General features: G+C 39.4%; 4 protein-coding genes and 1 pseudogene across 5 annotated transcripts; all 5 read left to right on the top strand.

Moving 5' to 3' along the window:
• Window positions 1-1,540: 1,540 nt before the first annotated feature.
• LOC311265533 (cytosolic sulfotransferase 3-like) lies at window positions 1,541-3,276 on the top strand (the record flags this gene model as incomplete). The annotated part of the gene is made up of 7 exons (XM_084367284.1): window positions 1,541-1,676; window positions 1,788-1,916; window positions 2,017-2,121; window positions 2,386-2,508; window positions 2,728-2,825; window positions 2,906-3,080; window positions 3,164-3,276. 7 exons carry the CDS (start codon window positions 1,541-1,543, stop codon window positions 3,274-3,276), a joined length of 879 nt encoding a protein of 292 aa, XP_084223410.1.
• A 1,426-nt stretch (window positions 3,277-4,702) lies between these two features.
• On the top strand, window positions 4,703-8,197 carry LOC311265531 (cytosolic sulfotransferase 1-like). The gene is made up of 8 exons (XM_084367282.1): window positions 4,703-4,786; window positions 5,081-5,216; window positions 5,328-5,456; window positions 5,731-5,831; window positions 7,001-7,127; window positions 7,216-7,313; window positions 7,420-7,594; window positions 7,690-8,197. The coding sequence occupies exons 1-8, from the start codon at window positions 4,766-4,768 to the stop codon at window positions 7,800-7,802; spliced, it is 900 nt and encodes a 299-aa protein (XP_084223408.1). The 5' UTR covers window positions 4,703-4,765; the 3' UTR covers window positions 7,803-8,197.
• Window positions 8,198-8,915: 718 nt separating this feature from the next.
• Window positions 8,916-11,309, top strand: LOC311265532 (cytosolic sulfotransferase 3-like; the record flags this gene model as incomplete). The annotated part of the gene is made up of 8 exons (XM_084367283.1): window positions 8,916-9,052; window positions 9,313-9,448; window positions 9,707-9,835; window positions 10,065-10,165; window positions 10,489-10,615; window positions 10,711-10,808; window positions 10,915-11,089; window positions 11,197-11,309. Exons 1-8 carry the CDS (start codon window positions 9,032-9,034, stop codon window positions 11,307-11,309), a joined length of 900 nt encoding a protein of 299 aa, XP_084223409.1. The 5' UTR covers window positions 8,916-9,031.
• A 2,317-nt stretch (window positions 11,310-13,626) lies between these two features.
• Window positions 13,627-16,980, top strand: LOC311265534 (cytosolic sulfotransferase 3-like). Its single transcript, XM_084367285.1, has 8 exons — window positions 13,627-13,691; window positions 14,013-14,151; window positions 14,266-14,394; window positions 14,765-14,865; window positions 15,490-15,616; window positions 15,709-15,806; window positions 15,915-16,089; window positions 16,173-16,980. The coding sequence occupies exons 1-8, from the start codon at window positions 13,671-13,673 to the stop codon at window positions 16,283-16,285; spliced, it is 903 nt and encodes a 300-aa protein (XP_084223411.1). The 5' UTR covers window positions 13,627-13,670; the 3' UTR covers window positions 16,286-16,980.
• A 3,255-nt stretch (window positions 16,981-20,235) lies between these two features.
• Window positions 20,236-23,521, top strand: LOC311265527 (cytosolic sulfotransferase 2-like; annotated as a pseudogene). The gene is made up of 7 exons (XR_014624903.1): window positions 20,236-20,280; window positions 20,957-21,095; window positions 21,197-21,325; window positions 22,341-22,441; window positions 22,701-23,010; window positions 23,147-23,321; window positions 23,401-23,521. The product of XR_014624903.1 is annotated as a cytosolic sulfotransferase 2-like (transcript).
• The last annotated feature ends 208 nt before the right edge of the window (window positions 23,522-23,729 follow it).

The raw sequence follows: 23,729 nt of genomic DNA, 5'->3' as shown, positions 1-23,729 counted from the left end.
AGCCCCCAAGTGGCAGAAGTTACATACTGTATGTTTGAAGTTATGCACAATGAAGGGCATGGCCGGTTTGAGTGACAGCTAACTGAGCTGTCTTCTTGGCTTCACCTAAGATAATCGGAGTCATTGATCTTCACCTTTTGGCCATGTTTGTGGTGTTGGCAACTTTTGGAGAATTTTGAATGCAAATATCGGACAAATAATACAGCTTTCTGTATGGTTAATTGGACAAAAAGACCAGAATGAAGGGACAGACGTCGGTGTTTGGGATTTATGACCGACCCTGTAAGCATTAACCAGCAGGCAGCTGCTAAATATAAAGACTATACTCGCAGGATATAGAGTGGTGAAGTAATGAGTCCTAAAACCTGGAAATCAGTTAGCACTTTTGCACATCCAGTTTCCCCGTCTCAAAGTCAATGGGTTTTTTGAATGGGTTTTTGGTTAAATGCCTGAAATAAGGTCTGTGGATACCACAGGCTTAAGATATTTACAAGTTTTGTTTTACAACATAAAAAACATCATTAAATGTCATGCAATTTAATTATAAAGCTCCTACGTGTACATACAGGGAAGGATCTGGCAGAGAACTGGGTAGCTTTGTGTGAGCCACCTGGTCGAGTTGGAAGTTGCTTGGCTCCAGAGCGATGTCCAGTAGAAATAAGATCAATGACAGAGAGTTGGATGACAGGGAACCAGGACATGGTATCTTTGGATGGAATTACTTGCTCCTGTGTATTATTATCGCAATGACACTTAAGAGGAATAAAAATGGTATATATCTCGAGTTGATCCCAGTCACACAGTATAGACAATTTTCCAGTGGCTGACATGGTTTTAAGTGCACACAGTATGTTCAAGTCCAAAGCTCTTGAAATCATTTCAAGACTATTTTCACTTTGAAATGGTTAAAAATAATAAATCAGGGTATGGATATATGTTAAGGATTATATGGGCCGATGCTGAGTCTTGTCTATACATATTTCCTGCTCAAATTCTTGAAACACGCCTGGTGCATGTCACTCCAAACACATCTGTGGTCAGTAAAGGGTAAAAATCCTGGAAATCTGAGATGATCAGGAAGGGGCTGTAATTTCAAATCACACCTGGGGCTGTGCAACCAATAACAAGGGTGACGGTGTTTTGCAATGAGAGGAGGGAGGGAGGAGATTGGTTTGCTTATCTACCAGGAAACAATTGGTAGATACAGTATACAGTGAAGAAACAAGCAGCGGTAAGAATGTCTGATGATCCAAAATAGGTATTTCTGTAAAGTAGTCTGTGTGCTTAACTTTCAAGCGTGGTTCACTACTTGTTAAACATGAAATGCTGAGCGATTGAGCACAGATTGAGGTATTTATGAATGCTTGCAAAAGCTTTGAATGTGTCTTATCTCTCCTTTCTTTAAGATGACTGGTGTTGAAAAAAGCTTTTTGAAGCAATCAGTCTTCGATGTCTGCAACTCACAGAGAACAATGTTGTTTGTATCAAGTGCACACACGTTTTGTATGTTGTGATTTTTTCTTTGTTTTTTTTTTAATAGATGGAGTTTATTCGATCAGAACTGTTTGACTTCCATGGAGTCCCAATGACCGAATATTTCACCGAAAACTGGGAGAAGATTCAAAACTTTCAGGCCAGACCAGATGATATACTTATTGCAACATATCCCAAAGCAGGTCAGTGCACCTGAGCAGCTGGTGTAAATGATTCATCACATTAACAAGTATGTGTGTATAGAGGAGAGGGGTTGGGATTATATTATCGTCCTCTCCCTGTTGTTTTCTTAGGAACCACGTGGGTCTCTTTGACCCTTGACCTGCTGTTTTTTGGTAAAACAGCTCCAGAGCGTCAGACATCTATCCCAATCTATGAAAGAGTTCCTTTCCTGGAGCTCACCGACCCGTCAGTGGGTTCAGGTTGAACAGATGATCAAACATACGCACTGTATTTTACAAAAGTGCATCAGAAACAAACACTTCAAACACAACCTCATTCAATCTTTACCTGTTCATTTAGGAGTTGACCTGGCCGAGAACCTCACCACCTCTCCACGCCTCATTAAAACTCATTTTCCAATCCAGTTTGTGCCAAAGTCGTTTTGGCAGCAAAACTGCAAGGTCAGTAATTTGAGTTAACACCTCTAAGCTAGTTCCTTGGGAAAGGGTCAAGGGCCATGCATTAATAGTAGGAGAAACTGGAGCCCCTGGAGGAAACCCACTCAGCAGAAAATACCACATTACACACATTTACATTAGCCTACTCTTTACTTACCTACACATACTTACGTTTTCTTTTACAAGTACCAGGGCTTGTATTACTCTCCCAAAACTCTTTTACCTTTTTGCAGCTCTAAAAGCTTACATTGGTTTCTTCTTCTGTAGGTAGTCTACGTAGCCCGTAATGCCAAAGACAACATGGTGTCTTATTTTCACTTTGATCGCATGAGCTTGACCCAGCCAGAGCCAGGAGACTGGAACACCTTTCTCCACAAATTCCTGGAGGGAAAGGGTATGTATGAATAATAACAATAATAACAATAATAATAATAATAATAATAATAATAATAACAAAGTTGTTCTGATTGGAACAGAGATGAACAAAAATCTAAATCAAATACATTTGTGGAAAATTAGAAGGCTTTTTTGGAATGACATTTGATTAATATTCAAGTTTACATTATTATTTCCATAAAGTCACCTATAGGCTTCCATTGTTATGTTGCTTTAGTGGTGTTTGGATCCTGGTATGACCATGTGAACGGCTGGTGGAAGAAGAAACAGACTCATTCAAAACTCCATTACATGTTCTACGAAGATATGATTGAGGTATTTCAGTTGTTTTTGTGGGTTCTTTCTATTGAGTCAATTCTCTCCTAGATGATGATATCTAAGCATTGTGCTTTCAGGATACTGGACGGGAAATAGACAAACTGTGCTCCTTTCTTGGTTTGTCTCCTTCAGTTGAAGAGAAGAAACAAATCACAGGTGGAGTGCAGTTTGACAATATGAAAAAGAACGACATGGCCAACTATTCTAGCGTGCCAGATATGGATTTCAAAATTTCTCCTTTCTTGAGAAAAGGTAAACTGATGTGTTTGACAGAAAACAAAATCAGATCTCCACTTTTAGCTAAAATGCCTGACTGATTCTCTGTGGTTCTGCAGGGAAGGTTGGTGACTGGAAGAACCATTTCACTGTGGCCCAGAATGAAGAGTTTGATGAAGACTACAAGAAAAAGATGAAGGACCACACACTTCAGTTCCGCACTGAAGTCTGAACTGGGTCAGACAAGTTGTGTATATGCAGAGATTGGTCCATGACTGACTGGACATGTGGCATTTCTATAAAAAATCAAGTAACATTTTCCTCTGATGTCCCTTTTCTTGTGATTATTATCCAAATTAGGGATCTGAACTACATATCATTTCATTATAACAAGAATGTGCAGCTTTAAAATTACACTATTTACATTGGAATTCTCAAATAAGATCAAGAAATAAATGTGATCAGTTAAATTAATCCAAAGATTTTTTTATCTGTTTCCGTGTTGTAAATTTGCAATGAAACAATAAAAACGTTCTCATCTTGTTTGTTGTCGTCTGTGTGTGAGTCAAGGTAGAGATTCTGCACCAGAGCCAGACCCTCTGGAGAATAAACAACCGGAGTCACTTGGGATTCTGCTCTGATCCAGAACCATTTGTCAACGGGAGGTAAATTTAGAGATTACTTTTAAACTTTTGGGATTAAAGAGTAGATTCATCTTCGCTCATGTTTATTAACCTGCTCAAACCGATCATTCCCTTCATTATGCATATCTTTAAACGTACAGTATGTAACTTCTGCCCCTAGGGGGCTCTCTATCAAAACATTCAGTATTATACAGTCAATAGTCTCACCCTAATGCAACCTCAAAGTCTCATACCAACATCCTGCCATCTGGTGGGCGCAGTCAAGTGGGGCATTAAGGAACCTTCCACCTGGAGTGCTGCAGATCACCTAATCAATAAACAACACTTCTGGCAGCCATTAAAGGAGAGAAAGTTGGTGATAATGTGGCCGCCTGTTCTGTGTGCACCTGAAAATAAGGTTTCCTGACAACCCTGGGACAACAATTCCTCTGCCAAGAAATGGCAGATGGCATGCTCCCTAGGGCAAGTTTTTTTTTATTGATTGATGTAATTCATTCATGCCTGTTCTATTATGAATTATCTGGAAATACTCACCTCCTCTCTCTTTCAGATACTTCACGTCCTGCCCTTGTGTTTTTGCCGCCGTGCGATTGTCTACCCCGCTCAAATTAGTTTTACCTGTCCCTCATTGCACTGCCCTCCCTAGTCTGTTTAGTGTTCCCTTCTACGCAGTGCCAAGCATTCCAGTTTGTTTTCCTAGTGACCAGTTTTCCTTTGTTTCTGATCCCTGCTTAGTTTCTTTAATTTTCCAGAAGAGAGCTGTAGTGCACACAGTATGTTCAAGTTCAAAGCTTTTGAAATCATTTAAAGACCATTCTCTCTTAGAAATGGTTAAAAATAACAGACCAGGGCATTGAAACCTGTTTTAAGGATTATATGGGCTAATGAAAAGGTAAAAGCTCTGGAAATCTGAAACAATCAGGAAGGGGCTGGACTTTCACATCACCTCTCAGGCTGCGCAACCAAAAAAGGAAGACGTTATGCAATGAGAGGAGGGAGGTATTAAGGTAGGGTGTTTATCTACCAGGAGAAAAGTTGTAGATAGAGTATACAGCGAAGAAACCAGCAGTGGTCAGAATGTCTGATGATCCAAATAAGGTATTTCTGTTAATTATTCTGTCTTTAAAGCAACACTACTTGTTGAACATGAAATGCTGAGCAATTGAGCACACACTGAGGTGTTTTGAAATGCTTGCAAGAGCTTTGAATTTGTCGTATCTCTCCTTTCTTTAAGATGACTGTTACTTTTTGAAGCAATCTGTCTTCAATGTCTGCAACTGACAGTGAACAATGTTTTTGTATTTTGTTGCTTGAGTTTGATTATTCACACACTCAAGTATGTTTTGATTGTTTTCTTTTCTTTTCTTTTTTTCTTTTCTTTTTTTTTTGTAGATGGAGATCACTCGATCAGTACTCTTTGATTTCCATGGTGTTCAAATGACCAAATATTTCACTGAAAACTGGGAGAAGATTCAAAACTTCCAGGCCAGACCAGATGATATACTTATTGCAACATACCCCAAAGCAGGTCAGTCCATCTGAGCAGCTGGTGTAAATGATTTATCGCATAAGAATATGTGTGTATAGAGGTGAGGATTTGGATTATATGACCGTCCTCTCTCTGTTTCTTTTGTTTTAGGAACCACGTGGGTGTCTCTGATCCTTGACTTGCTGTATTTTGGTAAAACAGCTCCAGAGCGTCAGACATCCATCCCAATCTATGAAAGAGTGCCTTTCTTGGAGATCACCTTCCCGTCTATGGATTCAGGTTGAACAGATGGTCAAACATGCATTTTATTTCAGAAAAATTTATCAGAACCAATCAAACTCTTTATCTTATTTAACCTTCAGTATACCATGCAGTGATGTTTTACCTTTTGCTCAAACTTCAGTGAACTGTGCCATTGTCTCTGAAATGTCCATCTAAGTATCATGTTTCTAACTAAATGTTGTTTATCACACTGTGGCAGTCAATTAAAACAAAACTGCTTAAGCACTTAACAGGATCAGGGTTTTGACTCCATCTTTACCTTTTCATTTAGGAGTTGACCTGGCGGAGAACCTCGCCACCTCTCCACGACTAATTAAAACTCATCTTCCAATCCAGCTTGTGCCAAAGTCATTTTGGGAGCAAAACTGCAAGGTCAGTGGTTTGTGTTAACACATCAAAGCTGGGTTCTTTGGAAAGTGTCAAGGGCCACGCATTAATGGTAGGACAAAGTCCAAGGTCCAAATGCATTAGCAGATTTCTGATGTCTTTCCTCAGCACTGAGGTTATACAACGTGCATGCTACCTTTGTAAATCCACAGGCTCCTTCATTCTGTTGTCCAGCCAGGCTTGATTGGTTGAACCAACCATCTTCTTGATTGCCTCACCCAAAACCGGAGCTCAATGTAGGGCTAACACTGGACATATGGACTGAACCAGCCTACTCAAATAACAGCTTGCCTCCTGCACATTTAGGCAGCAATAGAAATATAAACGCAGAATTTAACTGCACAGCAGATGCTAGTATAGACAACAAGGTCAGCAATGCCTGTTATCCATGTTAAAGTAACCACCGGTATTTAAGGCTGATGTTCTGTGTCTGTGTGATAGGGGAGTGACAAATAGGGAAAGATACGTTGTGACTGATAAGACCCAATCAGGGAGGAATCTGAGTGTGCATCGTTTCCAAAAGTCTCAGTTTCTGCCTGTTCAAGTTCAAGTCCTCAGGAATATTGCAGAGCTTTGAAGCCAGCTTTTGTAGGGACCAGACCGAGTAATTACAACTTCACGTGATGTACTGGGGGCCCAAAAAGGCAAGCTCAGAAGCTTACATTGTGAAAGAAACGGCCTTAAAATGATGAATAAATTATTTTGACTGTCACAGCTTCTGCAAAATGACTCATTTCACTATTATAATTTGAGCCAATAAATCTGATAACATTTGGAAAGTCGAGAAGAGCCGCATGATTAAATCATTTTATTCTCATTTAAGTTATTCGGGCATAAACTAAAACTAGCAGGCTCGGTAAGTGTCTAATGCAGAAGATCCGGGTAATTTTATACCTGGGAAGTCGAGTGTTTTTTGCTTCATTGTTAGATCCAGCCATGGGTCCATGCTTTTGAATATCCTCACCCTTTAAGCAGTTTTCCAAAAGGTCTGTTTTCAGTGACCTGAAATGCATTTTGCATGTGGACAAAAGGCCAAGACATAGAAAAAGCTGTTTGAAGAAATACCCATGTATGTAGCTTAGGTGTTTGAAAGTATGTGATGTCTCATGTATTGTTATAATTATATATTATGCATTTTTTTTCTTCTTCTGTAGGTGGTCTACGTGGCCCGTAATGCCAAAGACAACATGGTTTCATATTTTCACATGGATCGCATGACTTTGACCCAGCCAGACCCTGGAGACTGGAACACCTACCTCCACAGATTCATGGAGGGAAAGGGTATGTATGAAATACAATAATGATAGAGTTGTTTATATTGGAGCAGATTTTTCCTGATGTGCTTTCATGTATTGTTCTGTTGCCTTAGTGCTATTTGGATCCTGGTATGACCATGTGAACAACTGGTGGAAGAAGAAACAGACCTACTCAAACCTCCATTACATGTTCTATGAAGACATGATTGAGGTATTTCAGTTGTTTTTGTGGGTGTTTTCCAATTTGGCCTACTTTTTTAAGGTTCTTCTCCAGCTGGTTATAATGCAATAATGATATCTGATCATTGTGTTTCCAGGACACCGGACGGGAAATAGATAATCTCTGCTCCTTTCTTGGTTTGTCTCCTTCGGCCGAGGAGAAGAAACAAATCATGTATGGAGTGCAGTTTGACAACATGAAAAAGAACGACATGACCAACTATTCAACATTCGGTGTTATGGATTTCAAGATTTCTCCTTTCATGAGAAAAGGTAATCTGATAAATAACTAAATGTGTTTGATAAGAAACAGAATCAGATCTCCACCTTTAACTAAAATGCCTGACTGATTCTCTGTGGTTTTGCAGGGAAGGTTGGTGACTGGAAGAACCATTTCACTGTGGCCCAAAATCAAGAGTTTGATGAAGACTACAAGAAAAAGATGAAGGACCACACACTTCAGTTCCGCACTCAAGTCTGAACAGGACTAAACAGGCTGTGTATATGTGGAGATTGGTCCATGACGGACTGGACACACTTGCCTCTGATGTGATCAGTGTAGAGGGTGTCCTCTTGTGATTATCATCTGAGTTAAGGCTATGAAATGCATGTCATGAAACACAGTGCATATCAAATTACTATAGTCAGGTCGAAAGAGAATATTTATGTAAAAACAGGAGAATGTATGTGAACAAAAATTAACAAATAAACCAAAAATGTTGCTTTGAGTTAGTATCATGTCCCCCATAGTACCCACATATTTGTGAGTGTTCATGTTAATTAAAGTTCATGTGTAATTAAAGGGCAGCTGTGACACCATTTACATTAAAGCTCTCAAATGAAGAGATTAGTGTGATCAGTCAAATTAATCCAAAGGTTTTAATCATATCCATATTGTATATTTGCAATAAAACAATAAAACCTTTTCATCTTCATATTGTTGTCTTCTGTGTGTGTGAGTCATTTAATGACATAATGATCAAGAAATAGGTCAAAAGCATAGGTAGAGGTGGGTAGAAACAAGTTACAAACAAGTTTACTCTTTTAAATGCATTTGAGGAACATTTTCAAATCAATTGTACTTTTCTGAGTAGTTACTAGTTAGTACTATGGCGTACCTTAGCTGCAAAGGTAGGCTATAGGTGCATACTGGGTTGTTGTTCATTTAACTAATTAACTCCCTAATGTTAGACTGAAGCTCCTGCTGCTGATGCTCCGACAGAAAGAAACTATAGTGTGGGGAACAGGGAGCTGCTGGCCCTGGAGGACTGGTGCCATATTTTGTAGTTTTGGAAAGCCTTCTGTTCTCTTTTTGCCACAATCTGGACTCTACCCCCAGTTTAATGATCAGATTAAGTGGACTAACCTGCACTGTGACTTCCCACCCTGCTCCCTAGGTTATGTTCATTCATTCATTCATTGTTGTCTGCTTTATTAAGAAATACTCACCTCCGCTGCCCTTGTGTTTTTGCCACCCCTGTAGTGTTTTACCCCGCCCAAATGTGTTTTAATCTGTCCCTCCTTGACCTGCCCCTGCCCCTTGTCCGCTCAGTCTGTGTGTTACCTTATCTCAGTGCCCGTTCGTCTTTGTACCCTGTATCGAGCGTTCCACATGTATTTACCAGCTGTCCTGTGTTTTTGATCTCTCTTTGAAGATCCTGAGTCTTCTTACACTTTAATTCAAAAGTTGTTACGAGGAGAACACAGAAGATGTCTGTTGATCCACAGAAGGTAAGTCTCTGAATTACTCTCTCTTTAAAGCTACAGTGTGCTTTACTTTCAAGCGTGGTTCACTATTTGCTAAAAATGAAGTGCTGAGCAGTTGAGCCCAGGGGGTATTTCTATATGCTATGAATTTGTCGTATCTCTCCTCCTTTTCAATGTCTGCAACTGTCAAAATAATGTTGTTTGTATTTTGTTGCACACAATCAAATTGCTTGAGTTTGATTATTGTCCGATCTTGTATGTTTTTTTTGTTGTTGTTTTTATAGGTGGATTTTATTCGCCCAGAACTAATTGATTTCCATGGAGTCGCAATGGTCAAACAGTTCACCAAAAACTGGGAAAAGATTCAAAAGTTTCAGGCCAGGCCAGATGATATACTTATTGCAACATACCCCAAAGCAGGTCAGTGCACATGAACACAAATGCTCTATAGGACACAAAATATGTACGTGTGTAGAGGTGAGGGGTTTGGATAAAGGATGTCAGCGATTAACCATCAACAACAATATATGTAACTGATTAAGCATGTTGGTGTCTGAGTTCATTTATATCAGATGTGTGTGTGTGTGTCTCACACTGCCCTTCAATCATACAACAGGACTTCATTAAGCCTGTGCCTGAATTCACTCATGCTGCAGGAACATTATGTCTTTCTTTCAGGAACCACATGGGTCTCTCTGATCCTTGACCTGCTATATTTTGGTCAAACGTCTCCAGAGCGTCAGAGATCCATCCCGATCTATCAAAGAGTGCCTTTCTTGGAGTTCACCAAACCGTCTATGGATTCAGGTTGATCAAAAACGATAAAACACACACACCATATTTTACAAAAACGCATCAGAGACAATCAAATAGTACTTAACTTTTTTTAACAGTCTAAGGTTCATATTCTTTTTATCAGTATCATGTTTTTAACAAAACACTGTATTTACAACACTGTGGCAGTCAATAAGAAAACTACTTAGGCACTTTGCAGGATCAGGGTTTTCAGTAATTCCATGTTCACGTCTTCTTTTAGGAATTGATTTAGCGGAGAACCTCGCCACCTCTCCACGCCTCATTAAAACTCATTATCCAATCCAGTTTGTGCCAAAGTCGTTTTGGGAGCAAAACTGCAAGGTCAGTGGTTTGTGACTGATAAGACCAAATAAGGTAGGAATATTGGCGGCTGCGTCATTGTTTCCAAAAGTCTCAGTTTCTGCCTGTCCAGATATAAATACTTAAAACAGAGTATCTGAATATCTTCAACCTGAAAGCAGTTTTCCAAAGGGTCTGTTTTCAGTGACCTGAAATGCATTTTGCACGTGGACAAAAGTCAGAGATGCATTGAAAAAGCTATGTTTGAAGAAATTCCCATGTACGTGTGGACTTGGCCTTAGTTTTTTCAAAGTATATAATGTCTCATATAATGTTATAATTTAAGTGTTTTACTTCTTCTGTAGATAGTCTACATGGGCCGCAATGCCAAAGACAGTATGGTGTCTTTCTTTCACTTTGATCGCATGGCGATGACCCAGCCAGACCCTGGAGACTGGAACAGCTACTTCAACAGATTCATGGAGGGAAAGGGTGAGTATGAACAATAATAACTGAGCTGTTTACATTGGAGCAGAGACGCACAGGTTTCTGTTGACGTGCTTTCATGTATTGTTCTGTCGCTTTAGTGCTGTTTGGATCCTGGTACGACCATGTGAACAACTGGTGGAAGAAGAAACAGACTTACTCAAACCTCCATTACATGTTCTACGAAGACATGATTGAGGTATTTCAGTTGTTTTTGTGGGTTTTTTCCAATTCGGTGTATTTTTTTAATGTTCTCCTCTAGCTGGTTATAATGCAGTAATGAAATCTGATCAATGTGTTTGCAGGACACCGGACGCGAAATAGACAATCTCTGCTCCTTTCTTGGTTTGTCTCCTTCAGCCGAGGAGAAGAAACAAATTATGTATGGAGTGCAGTTTGACAACATGAAAAAGAACGACATGGCCAATTATTCAACGGTCAATACTATGGATTTCAAAATTTCTACTTTCATGAGAAAAGGTATCTGGATAAATAACTGAATGTGTGCGACAAGAAAGAAAAAAATAATAATAATCAGATCTCCACTTTTAGCTAAAATGCCTGACTGATTCTCTGTGGTTCTGCAGGGAAGGTTGGCGACTGGAAGAACCATTTCACTGTGGCCCAGAATGAAGAGTTTGAGGAAGACTACAAGAAAAAGATGAAGGACCACACACTTCAGTTCCGCACTGAAGTCTGAACTGGACTGAACAGGCTGTGTACATGTTATGTCCATCATTACAAGAAAAGATTGTGTAGAAAAATTAGCCGATGATTTAATAAACAAAAAATCCTCAAATAAACAAAATATGTGTTTTGCCTAAATCGTGTCAACCATATTAGCCTAATATCTTTTATTCTGACTCTTCACAAGAATGAAATGTGTAATTAGAGAGCAGCTGTATGACTACAACAATTTAACAGACACTCTCAAATGAGACCAAGAAATTAGTGTGATCAGTAAAATGAATCGAAAGGTTTTTTATTCATGTCCATATTGTATATATGCAATAAAACATCTCATTCTTATTGTTTGTTTTGTTGTCTTCTCTGTGAGATATGAAATATGAACTGAACTGAATATCAACTTTTGGCATTATCAATTGTCAGATAATCTTTGTCCTGTTAGCTTGCTAATGTACTGTTTGGGTAATTCTAGGCAACTAATCTACTTAGGTTTGGGTTAGGTTTAGGAAAAGTGAACATGAACACTGACAACACATGGGTAAATTTGATGTGGTTTTTGTTTCTATTGCAACAGAAACAAACGTAAATGCATAATACAAAACAAAGTTTGGCCTTTTCAGTTGAGTTCTGTTAAATTAGAAGTTTCCCTCTAGGATTTTCTTTGTATTGTGGCGAGCACAAAGCTAGCAGGAGCAGCACCAGCAAACCACACCAAGTGCTATCCTGGCGGGAGTTCTTTAATGTCGCTTCAAGATTAATAAAAGCGATAAATGCAGAGAACGTAGAGAACAATGAGTTGTTTTTGAGAACACTGGACATTTTCTCTGCTACATGCCGACCAGTGTGAGTGGAGAGAGGAAGAGGAAGTGACCTCGTCTTTCCCGGATATATTTAGTCTTGCAGCCAGTCTGGGATTGGCTTGGTTGTTAGTAGGTTTTTAACCTGAGCTGCAAATCGATCCTATTAACAAGTCCTGCCTGTATAGACGTAATCTAACCCAGCCAATTTGCTCCATTTTTACAACGGGTGACGTTCCGTCATTACAATGTACACTACACGGGCAATGTTGTTTGTTTTTTTTATTTGTAGACCGCATCACTGTGACAGTTATTTCTGGATAGAAAAACTAGCTGAAGATATGTAAAATCAGTATTTCTGTTGTCATTTTCAGCCACAACTGTAACATTTAGAGCTATTTCAGTAAAACACGATGGTCCGACTAATCTGACATTTCGACTTGTCGACTTGAGCTGTCTCTTGATAAAAAGAGACAGCAGGACGGGGACGGATAACTTCTCGAGCAGTGCTTTACTGTTTTCCATGCACGGGCAGCGTCGCAACACAACACTTCCTGGTGCTCACTCACATGCTGAACTAACCAATCAGGAGCCAGCAGGAGGTTAAGGTCAATGTAAGAGAATCAGAGAGGCAAATTCAACAGCTTATTGTAAACATGTACATAATTGTGTAAACATAAATATGTAAATAGTTAGCTGTGTACATTTTGTAAGTACATTTTTAGCAAATTAACTCAAACCTATGAATTAACTTCTGAAATACATGCATTAGCTTAACTTCTGAACCTTACTTTATAAACAAGGTATGAAAGCATCATCCTATCTTTTTTCAAGGCAGCTCTCTTTGCCTCTTTCTTTTCTTCAAGCGTTTCTCTTCTCTTTGCCACTTTGGTAGTATAAGCCATCTCCTTGAGCGCTGGAATTGGTAGCTTTCCGTGTTCCACCATTGCCGGTGTCGGTACCAAAACATGAGGATCCTGCTCTCTGCCTGTTCCCCAAGCAGACGGGACCTCCTCTTTTTGGAGTTCTCTGTCCTGATTGGATAATGGCAGCAGGGATACCAAAATAAATAACCAGAAGAGACATGGGTTACTGACCAAACACTGTATAAAAGTGATTACTGTTAAAATATAGAGCTATTTAACACTGATTTAAGTAAGGAAATAACACTTATAGCAGCTTTAAACTGTAGCAAACAAAAGCATTTCTTACATGTTCGCACAGTATGTTAAAGCCCAAAGCTTTGGAAATGATTTGAAGACTTGATTCCTGTAATGGTTAAAATGAACAAATCAGGTCATGGAAGTAGTAAAACTTCTAGTTGATGCTTGTCTACAAATCTTTCCTGTTCCGATTCTTGAAATGCGCACCAGCACGTCGCTATAAACATGATCGCACTGAGATGAGGGGAATGAGACCAAAGGGTAATAACTCAGGGGCATCTGGATCTGACCTACATACAACAGAGACAGTGTTGTGCAACAAACAGAGAGGGGCAGGGCAACAGTTCTGTACAGAATTACAGTAGGAAAGGGGAAGTGTCACAACATACTGCAGGGTAACCAGCAGCGACCAAAATGTCCTTTGATCCGAAGACGGTATGTCTCCGAATGAATTTCTCTTTAAAGCTTCAGCGTGCTATACTGTTAAGTGTTGTTCATTACTTGGCTAACATGTAATGCTGAGCTACTGAGAATAAACTGAGGTATTTTTAAATGCAGGCAATAGCTATGAATTTGTGTTTGTCTCTCCTGTTAAGATGACTTGTTGAAGTTACTTTTTAAGACAATCTGAATTCTTTGTCCGCAACATCTGGTGCACAGTCTTTGAATTCCTTGGCATACAAGTCAAATTGCTGTGGTTTGATCACTATCACACAGTGATCATATGGTTTGAATGCTTCTTTCCTTTTTTAAAAGACGGATCTACCCTCTCGACCAGAATTGTTTGATTTCCATGGAGTCTCAATGACCCACTATTTCACGGACAACTGGGAGAACATTCAAAATTTTCAGGCCAGGCCAGATGATATACTCATTGCAACATACCCCAAAGCAGGTCAGTACATGTAAGCAGTCAGTATAAATTGTTTTACAGCTCATGTTAAATGTTTGAATAGATGAGAGCGGTTGGGATTTTATTTTCCTCTCTCTGCCTGTGTCTTTCTCTTAGGAACCACGTGGGTCTCCTTGATCCTTGACCTGCTGTATTTTGGCAAAACAGCTCCAGAGCGTCAGACATCCATCCCAATCGAACATCGAGTGCCTTTTTTGGAGATCAACATCCCGTCTATGGTTCCAGGTTGAACAGATGATCAAACATACGCACCATATTCCAAATACAATCCCAAAGCGTCAGTAGTTGATAAGCTGGGAATGTGATTCAAAAATTTACTTTCTTACAAATTTGACTTTAAACTCAAACTCAAAATACAGACAATTGCAGTGTACACACAGTGCCCACAACTCGTTTTTGCATTTAAACTAATACCATCTCAACTAAAGAGACACAGTGGAAAGATTAGTCACAGCAAGTCAGGAAAGTATACACAAGAGTAATATGATACTGTCAGATATATAACTATGTCAGTCTACACTAGAGTGTAGAAGTCAAACAACTTCAGCACATTAAGATCAGACTGCGGCTTAATATATCTCTAATCTTCTTACAGGAATTGACATGGCAGAAAACCTCCCCACCTCTCCACGGCTCATTAAAACTCATTTTCCAGTCCAGTTTGTGCCAAAATCCTTTTGGGAGCAAAACTGCAAGGTCAGTGGTTTGTGTGTTATTTGCATGATGTAAATGTACAATGACAAGATGCTGAAATATCGGACAAAGTAGCTTCAGCAGCGTTACGGACTTATGGAGTTTGTAACACTGGGGGAAAAAAAAAATTAAGAGCAGGCGAGATTTTGAAAGAGCAGTTGAAAGAATCCCACCCGCTCCTCACAGGCCTTCCTGTTTTTGTTTAGGTTTGTTTTATAAAAGAAACAGCCAGCGGGTGGTGATGATACAGTGGATTGTGTTGCTGTTTCCCGGCTTTACAGGCAGACATCTTTGGCTGGGAAAATCAGGAGAGTTGGCAAGTATGCCAAGAGACACCATGTCAGGGAAGAGCAGCTATGGGGGAGGCTGCAGCAGGCCTGTGGGAAGGATGTGAGAGCTGAAGAGGTCGGTGTGTTTACCATGGAAACTACAGCTCACAACTTGATGTATCAGCACCACCACTGGCTGTTTGTAGTAGAAACCAACCAAGAAAAGCACAGACACACTCAAAACTAAGCCTCCATTGCCAATGTTACCAACTTGGCTTTTTTTTTTTGTCAGAGCTTAGTTATTAAGTGTTGTTGGGATGTTTAGAGATTTGTTAGAGAGTGTTTTTCGTTTCTGTAGGTGGTCTACGTGGCCCGCAATGCCAAAGACAATATGGTGTCATTTTTTCACTTTGATCGCATGAACATGGCTGAGCCGGAGCCTGGAGACTGGAACAACTACTTCCACAGATTCATGGAGGGAAAGAGTGTGTATGAAATGCAATTGAGTTGTTTTTATTGGAACAGAGACAAACAGATTTCTATTGATGTGCTTCCATGTATTGTTCTGTTGCTTTAGTGGTGTTTGGATCCTGGTACGACCATGTGAACAACTGGTGGAAGAAGAAACAGACCTACTCAAACCTCCATTACATGTTCTATGAAGACATGATCGAGGTATTTCAGTTGTTTTTGTGCTTTCTTTCTATTTCGGCAATTTTCTTTTTGTAGCTCTCCTCTAGCTGGCTATAAAGCAATAATAATATGTGACTATTGTGTTTCCAGGACACTGAACGGGAAATAGACAAACTCTGCTCCTTTCTTGGTTTGTCTCCTTCAGTCGAGGAGAAGAAACACATCACAGGTGGAGTGCAGTTTGACAACATGAAGAAGAACGACATGGTCAACCATTGTACAATTCCAATTATGGATTTCAAAATTTCTCCTTTCATGAGAAAAGGTAAACTGATGTGTTTGACAGGAAACAAAATCAAATCTCCACCTTTAGCTAAAATGCCTGACTGATTCTCTGTGGTTCTGCAGGGAAGGTTGGTGACTGGAAGAACCACTTCACTGTGGCCCAGAATGAAGAGTTTGATGAAGACTACAAGAAAAAGATGAAGGACCACACACTTCAGTTCCGCACTGAAGTCTGAAGAGGCTGTGTATGTGGAGATTGGACGATTCAGTTTTTTTCTGTATGCTGTACAAATGCAGCATTAAATGTAAAGGTAGCCTACATTTTTTTTTGTGCAGAATTTGACAAAATGTTCGAAAAGTGCTCATAATCAGAGATAATAACAAGGTTTATTAGTGAGGATGGATGGCAGGATCTCTGCGACGTGGATTCTTAAAACTACTCACCGGCTCGACCTCAGCTCCACTGATGTAGACAGGACTCGGTGTCTCTGCCTCCTTTTTTCTAAAATCAACAAACAGCTCCTTGGTTTTGTTGACTTTGAGCAGTGAGTTATTCAAAGTACAGTTTGAAAAATATTTTGGCAATATTTGTCAGAAAGTTTGATACTTTCCCCACAAATGATTTGTTTACATTGGCAACCATATCACATTAGGTATGAAACTAAGCCATGTTCGAGATGAGAATTGTGAATCATGTCCCCCATATCACTATTTTACAGATGACTGGGAGAACACTCAAAACTGTAAAACCAGGTGATGTACCTCTTGCAACCATACATCCATGGTTGATAACCTCAATTCACAGGTCAATTCACAAACATGAACAGGATGTGTGTTTATTCAGGGTGTGTCAGGCGTGTTTATCTTTTATACCTCTTGGATGTATGCACGTTTGTGGAGGATTGGTAATAAAGATGTCATACCCCTTTGACCAGGATATGAGGCAGCAGTTCTTGTATTTAGGTCTTCGCAGCTTCTCCTTTGCAAAAGACTCATAAGCTCAATTTTGCATTTACACTTTCTCCCAAACAATATCACTGCAAAAAGAAAAAAAAACCTTAAAACACTGCAACATGAATTACATTTTTTTAGACAAGCTGCTGTGAAAGCAGTCATTTAGTTTAGTTTGACAGAGGGCATTTTAGGCCACAACCATCCCACAAAACTTATGTGCGCAACAAAACAATATTACCCTCACATCTAAGTCATTCACCCTGTTTGCTTTGTCATTCTGTGTGTGCAAAGATTAAACTACTTATAGCTTTGATAGAGTTGTGAAACCTGCTTTAACCTGACTTTGTGAGGACAACGGTTATACCTCTGACCTGATAAAACAGTGGTTCACCGTTGAGCAGTCAGATTAAAAGCTGATAAAAGGACCCATGGCACAGTATTTACAAGCCCATATTGTTTTCAAGAAGTTGTGCTGTGTCACAGTGAGTGTTACACATGTTGTGTGGATGACTGAGACACTGGTTTCTTTTATCTCAGGCTAAATTTTGCACATATGTTCTTAATGAATGTGTTTTTTTAATGTTGTGCCTGGTTTGATGCAATAATTATCTTAAACCAAAACAGATTTTCTCCTGACAAAGAAGGCAAAGTAAACTTAAACACTCACTCAGCAGAGGGAATGTGCAGTAAGCTACATGTAAGGGTTTTTAAATGAGCCGCACTTAAAGTTATTTGGCTTCGTCATTTGGCTTTATGCTTTTAAGGTTACACATAATAGATAGCAAACATTTTAGTGAGCCACTCTAATGGTTTAATGCATGATTGTGTACCTGCTGGGATTAATGATTAAAAGATGGAGAAAACCAGAGTGAACCAGAAAGGCAAAGAAGCATAATAATCAGACATCATTTTAATGCAAACAGCAGGCTGTCATTTTTCTTTTGTGTATTGCAATGTGTATTTTATTTGGTTTGGGAGGGGAACACGTAACTGGGTTCCTATTTACTATACTATCACTATTGTACTGGCTGGCACCTTCTACTGCAGGCATAATTTGACAGTTTTTAAAAGTTTTTCGAGTTTTGTCAGTCCTGTAAGCATGCACAATATTCAAAGCAGCATATGGGTATTTTAAATTCAGAAGCAACTTACTGTTTTGGCTTAGTCATGGTGTGTAAACAAGTCTATCTGTGTACTTTTATTAGTCAGTGATTAATGATTCTCTTCACAAAGGTAAAGACTTGGCAGACCTGCTTCCCACCACTCCCCGTTTCATTAAAATTAATTCATCAGTCCAGTTCATATCCAAGTCTGCCTGGGAGCAGACAGCAGGGTAAAATCTATGGACGTGTGTTGGCCAGCAGTGATCCGGTGATGGCTCCACATGCTCCTACATGCGAGACATTATGCCCTCATGGGATGCCTCTAAAGTTTATCATCAAGATTAATGTTAACTAAGTACATTTCTGCAAAACCACAAATAAGTTCAGGCTGTACATTTCTTTATGTCGCAACTTAATGTTGGTTTTTAGTTCAACTTTCTGTTTGGCTTAAAATACCTGTTTTGGACGCCACAAACAGGGCTTGAAATGTTCAGGGCTCTCCTACAAAGCAGCCAGTTTTGACACCACAAACATGTCTGTGGATGGCCAGACTTCCAGTGAAAAATATCCCGTTTTGGTCAGCACTATCGGCTGAGGTCTGAGTTTTTAGAATCGTTGTATGTAGAAGTTATAAAGTTAGTATGCAGAACTTAAACATATCTTTATAAAGAAAAATACGTATGTCTGTCTACATGAGTATTGCCTACAAAAGAGTGAAAAAGAGGTAGAATCCTCCCACACAGAGAAGTATCAGGTTCAGTGGGTTTCCTACAGTCTGAGCTCTGACCTTGACATCCTTTATGGATGGCATGGACTACTATGCCCAGAAGTGTTAAGAAGCAATGCAACCTCTGTTAACTCTGGCTTTCCTTTCAATGAAAAGGGTCATCCATATGAATTGGAAAGTAAGGACATGAAACTGTTTTCGTTTGAATAACACGCAGCCTCAACCTTGTATTGGCTTTATAGAAACAATGGCTTAGATGAACCTTGGACACTCATTAATGAATATATAAACAAGCATCTAATGACGTTTAAAAACTCTTTTAAATGTTCAAGATAAGCCAGTACAATGAATAGGAATCTGAATCTAGCAAGCAGAAGGCAGCAACCCTCTCGAGAAGGAGTGTAACACAATGATCTCTGAAACAAATCTATTATATTTACATATTTTCATCTGTAATCTCTGGATAATTGTCTTTGTCAGCAATGTGCAAGGTATGCTAAGGTGACTTAAAGTCAGCAATGTGGACACAGTTTTCCCGACCCTGACCAAGCACCAAAAAATATATGCTACATTACCAGTGCTGCCTCTTTACTAGAGCAGTCAGGGGACCTGCATGGGGCCTACATCCCCCACATCTCTGTTAAATTGTATTGCCATTCCTGTCCACTAGATGCCCTCAGACTTCACCCAAACAATCCTGGTGACCTGACACCCATATCCTCCCATCTCCTTCACTATTCACCTGTCGGTACAAATGGTTATAATTGGGTTTTTTTTAAATTTATTTATTTTCGACCTCTTTACTTCATGTTTACTCCTACAGGTTTGTCTATTATAAGTCAGTGTGAACAAGAACGGGACCAGAACTAAATTGCATTATTGTATAGTATTTTGTCCCTTTTTCCAGACCAAATTATTTATCTTAGGCTGTGAAAATAGCCTAAGATAAATAATGTGAGCCTAAGAGAGCCTAAGAGAGTGAATAAGTGCATTTCCCACAGTGACTCGTTGGTGCTGTATGACTCCACTATTACTGTACTTTGATACTTAGGACACAATACAACACTATCAAAGGTATTGTATTTTGATCTTGATATGGTTGATGAAATACAACTTTTTATATATGCAACAAAATTTACCATTTCATTCTGTGCGTGCAAAGATAAAATAATTCAAACAAACAAAGAGGAATGTTTTATTTTGTGAAACACTTAAATCTACAATAATCTTCTATGACCTGATTCAACCTGACTTCCATCAAACCTCCGACCTGACAGCAGTGCAGAGTTTTGGGCAGACTCAGAATGACCCCTGGTACAGTACACGCCTACATTCATTTCAGGAAGTTGGGCAGCATGATGCAGTGAGTGTTACACAACAGACAGACTTCTTTAGTTTGGATGATACAGACACAATCACTGTTTTGGAGAAATACCAGCTCAACAGGGTGAGTTTGCAGCAGGCTACTCTGAACTTAAATATTCACAGAAGACAACATTCCATGGTTTTTAATATGCATGTTTTAGGAAGGTTATCTCGCAGATCATTGATTGACCAGAATAATATGTCTTAAAGCTTCAAAAGTTACAGGTCACAGTGAACTTTTTACCAACATTTTCATAAATGTTTAGTCCTTTCTAGGATGAATGATTAAATGGTGCAGGTTCATACCTCATTCCCAATCTGGTGAATATTTAAGTTGTGAACCAGATAGTCAAAGAAGCATTTTAATCAGTCTACAGTACAATACATCTGCCAAGTTTTTCCTTAAAGAAAAAAGTTAAAGGGATATGATTTATTCTGTTTGAACATTTCTTTATGTTAGCGATGTCGTTGTTCTTTTATGTATTTCAGTGTGTATTTTTTTTTGGTTTCGGTGGGGAACACTTAACTGAGAAGGAAATGTGGCAATTTTTGTATTTCCCTGTATGAGCCACGCCCCAATGCACGTTTTTACTGCTCTATGGCTCTGCACTAATCACTGTTGCACTGGCTACTGGTCAAATCTGATAAATTGTTATCTAGATTGGTCCAGATGATTACTCACTAATTTGCTTCAGTCCTGGCAGCATGAGCAAAATTCACAATGGCATATTAGTATTTTAAAACAAGCCATTTTGCAGATGGAGCAGCCACCACGACCAACACTGATTGACTTCCATGGAGTCTCTATGACCAAATACTTCACCGATAACTGGGACAACGTACAGAACTTCAAAGCAAGACCAGACGATATCCTCATAGCTACTTACCCTAAAGCAGGTGGGGTTGTGAGTATAGGAGTATAGACTAGGGCATCATTGTTATACTTGTATTCATGTTCTGTTGATTGACTGATATAGTATGATCTCATATAATCTCAGGAACCACATGGGTCTCCTACATCCTGGATCTTCTGTATTTTGGGCAGACGTATCCAGAGCGCCAGACGTCCACTCCTCTTCAGGAGAGGGTGCCATTTTTGGAGATCTATCACCCGCTGCAACCCTCAGGTACAATCATGTGCTCGCAATCACTCAGATATCTTTATATTACACCATGATCACTTTATTGGTGCACTTTGTCTCCATAATCCTTAATTATTATTGTTCTGTGTGTATAACCACAGTGAGTGAGATTTAACAGACACCGGACAAAGCCGTGTATCAGTTTTGTTTGCACACATGCACTTAGGCGTGTGTGTCATATGGTGAAAGGGCTGCTTGATGTGTAAAAAGGCAACTGTTTGTTAAAATCAATTCCACCATATCAACTTAAAGGGTGATAATGTCTCTGGTCACTTGAGGGCAGCAGATACAAGTTGTGAACATAATAATCACAGATCTTTTAAAGGTATTCTATGCTGGATTTTCCTAAAAAAAACAAAAAAACAACAACAACACAAACAAACAACACAAACAAACTCTTACAAAAAGTATCTTTGTCTGCAGGGACCCCTACCACTCCACTGCCTGCATTTGCATGAGCTGTCTGTGTGTTTGACAGAGGGCAGGGCTATACACAAACACAGGCAGTGCAGAGAGACAAACAGTGACTAGGATGAAGAGGTGTGGGTGCGTTTATTTGTGCCTTAGAACGCAACTTCATACCTGTCAACACTCCAGATTTTCACAGGAATCTCCGTATCTTTAACCCTTCCTCCCACTGTGCTCCCAAAACTGGCAGCTGATTTGCATTTCTGTTGTCATTTTCAGCCTTAACTGTAACCTTTAAAAATATATAGTTAAACATGTTGGTCAAACCTATCTGATGTTTCTACTTTGCTTATTTCATGTAATACATTGCTTTGCTACCTGCTAGTTTGGTTGCTCTCCTTTACTTTAGTCGGTGGCCCAACAGAAAAATTAGGTCCCCAACCTAATGTTAATGAAAAAGCTGTTGTTAACATATGAAAGCATAGAACATGCATTTTAGATTAATTAGATGTATACATGTTGGAATAATGTGTTTAAACAAGTCCATCTATTGAATGTAATCAGTCAGTGAATAATGCTTCTCCTCACAAAGGTACAGACTTGGCAGACAAGCTTCCCACCACGCCTCGCCTCATTAAAACTCATCTACCGGTCCAGTTCATACCCAAGTCTTTCTGGGAGCAGAACTGCAGGGTAAAAGCAGTGCACACACAGTGTTTAAAGCAACAAAATGTAACTTCCTGGAGAAAGAGTTGATCGTTGAGTCTCATCTCCAGGCTGTCTATATTTGCCATCCAACCCAAAGCGTCAATATTTGAAGATTTTTGGGTGACACTCAACAATCAATCATCTTTCTCCAGGAAGTTACATTTTATTGCTTAACACATGAAATACGTGAATTATTATTATGGTGCTGACAGATTGTGATTTAGTGTTTTTCCTCTTTCTGTAGATAGTCTACGTGGCTCGTAACATAAAGGACAATGCAGTGTCCTATTACCACTTCGACCGCATGAACGCTCTCCAGCCAGAACCAGGGAACTGGAGCACCTTTCTGCACAATTTCATGGAGGGAAAGAGTGGGTTTAAAGTACTTTTACTGTAAAGGAGGAACAATATCATCTAATTTCCATTGTCCCCTCATACATTATTCTGTGGTTCCAGTGGTGTTTGGGTCGTGGTACGACCATGTGATCGGCTGGTGGGAGAAGAAACAGACTCATTCAAAAGTTCACTACATGTTCTTTGAGGATATGATTGAGGTGAGCTGAGAAGTGACAGAGATCGTGACGTGATGTGACAATTTTTAAGACTGCATGTTGATTAGAATGATAACCACTCTGTACTTTTAATTTATGTTTCATGAGGCTGACGCTCAGATTCTTTCATTTTCTGCAGGACTGTGGACGAGAGATAGACCAACTCTGCTCCTTCCTCGGTTTGTCTCCCTCTGCTGAGGAGAAGGAAAAAGTCACAACTGGATCTAAGTTTGACAATATGAAACAAAACAAAATGGCCAACTACTCCACTGTCCAAGTAATGAATCAAAAGGTGTCGCCTTTCATGAGAAAAGGTACGCTAAAGAATCTGCTCGAAACCATATTTTACCTATTTTTATCAGATGACCTGAATGATTCTTTCGTCCTCTCCAGGGAAAGTTGGCGACTGGAAGAACCATTTCACTGTGGCCCAAAATGAAAAGCTTGATGAGGACTACAAGAAGAAAATGAAGAATGCTACACTGAAGTTTCGTACTGAAGTTTAGAGCCCTGAACGATGATTATATAATGATAACACTGATGTTACTGGGTCAGGTGATAACTGACTACACTGATTTCGACTGATGTGATAAAACCATCAAAATCAAAGCTTGACTAATGTCAGAAATGTTGAATCTCCTGTGGAAATGAATCAGACTGAAGTGTATTTGCTTATTTAATGTTTTATGTATTCCCAAAAGAATCCATTTGTATAGACGAGT

The sequence above is a fragment of the Pagrus pagrus genome, assembly GCF_965226575.1.
Source record: "Pagrus pagrus genome assembly, chromosome: 11".
Classification (NCBI taxonomy): domain Eukaryota; kingdom Metazoa; phylum Chordata; class Actinopteri; order Spariformes; family Sparidae; genus Pagrus; species Pagrus pagrus.
The sequence above is the reverse complement of the archived record's forward strand: the minus strand, read 5'-3'. Positions and strand labels throughout refer to the sequence as shown.

What these genes read in the sequence shown, in the direction of transcription:
- LOC311265531 (XM_084367282.1), top strand. Translation starts at nt 4,766, where the DNA reads ATGTCTGATGATCCAAATAAG. An exon ending in TGCAACATACCCCAAAGCAG is followed by an intron (nt 5,217 to 5,327) that starts GTCAGTCCATCT and finishes CTTTTGTTTTAG; the next exon opens with GAACCACGTGGGTGTCTCTG. An exon ending in TTTGGGAGCAAAACTGCAAG is followed by an intron (nt 5,832 to 7,000) that starts GTCAGTGGTTTG and finishes CTTCTTCTGTAG; the next exon opens with GTGGTCTACGTGGCCCGTAA.
- LOC311265534 (XM_084367285.1), top strand. Translation starts at nt 13,671, where the DNA reads ATGTCCTTTGATCCGAAGACG. An exon ending in TGTCCTTTGATCCGAAGACG is followed by an intron (nt 13,692 to 14,012) that starts GTATGTCTCCGA and finishes CTTTTTTAAAAG; the next exon opens with ACGGATCTACCCTCTCGACC. An exon ending in TCTATGAAGACATGATCGAG is followed by an intron (nt 15,807 to 15,914) that starts GTATTTCAGTTG and finishes TTGTGTTTCCAG; the next exon opens with GACACTGAACGGGAAATAGA.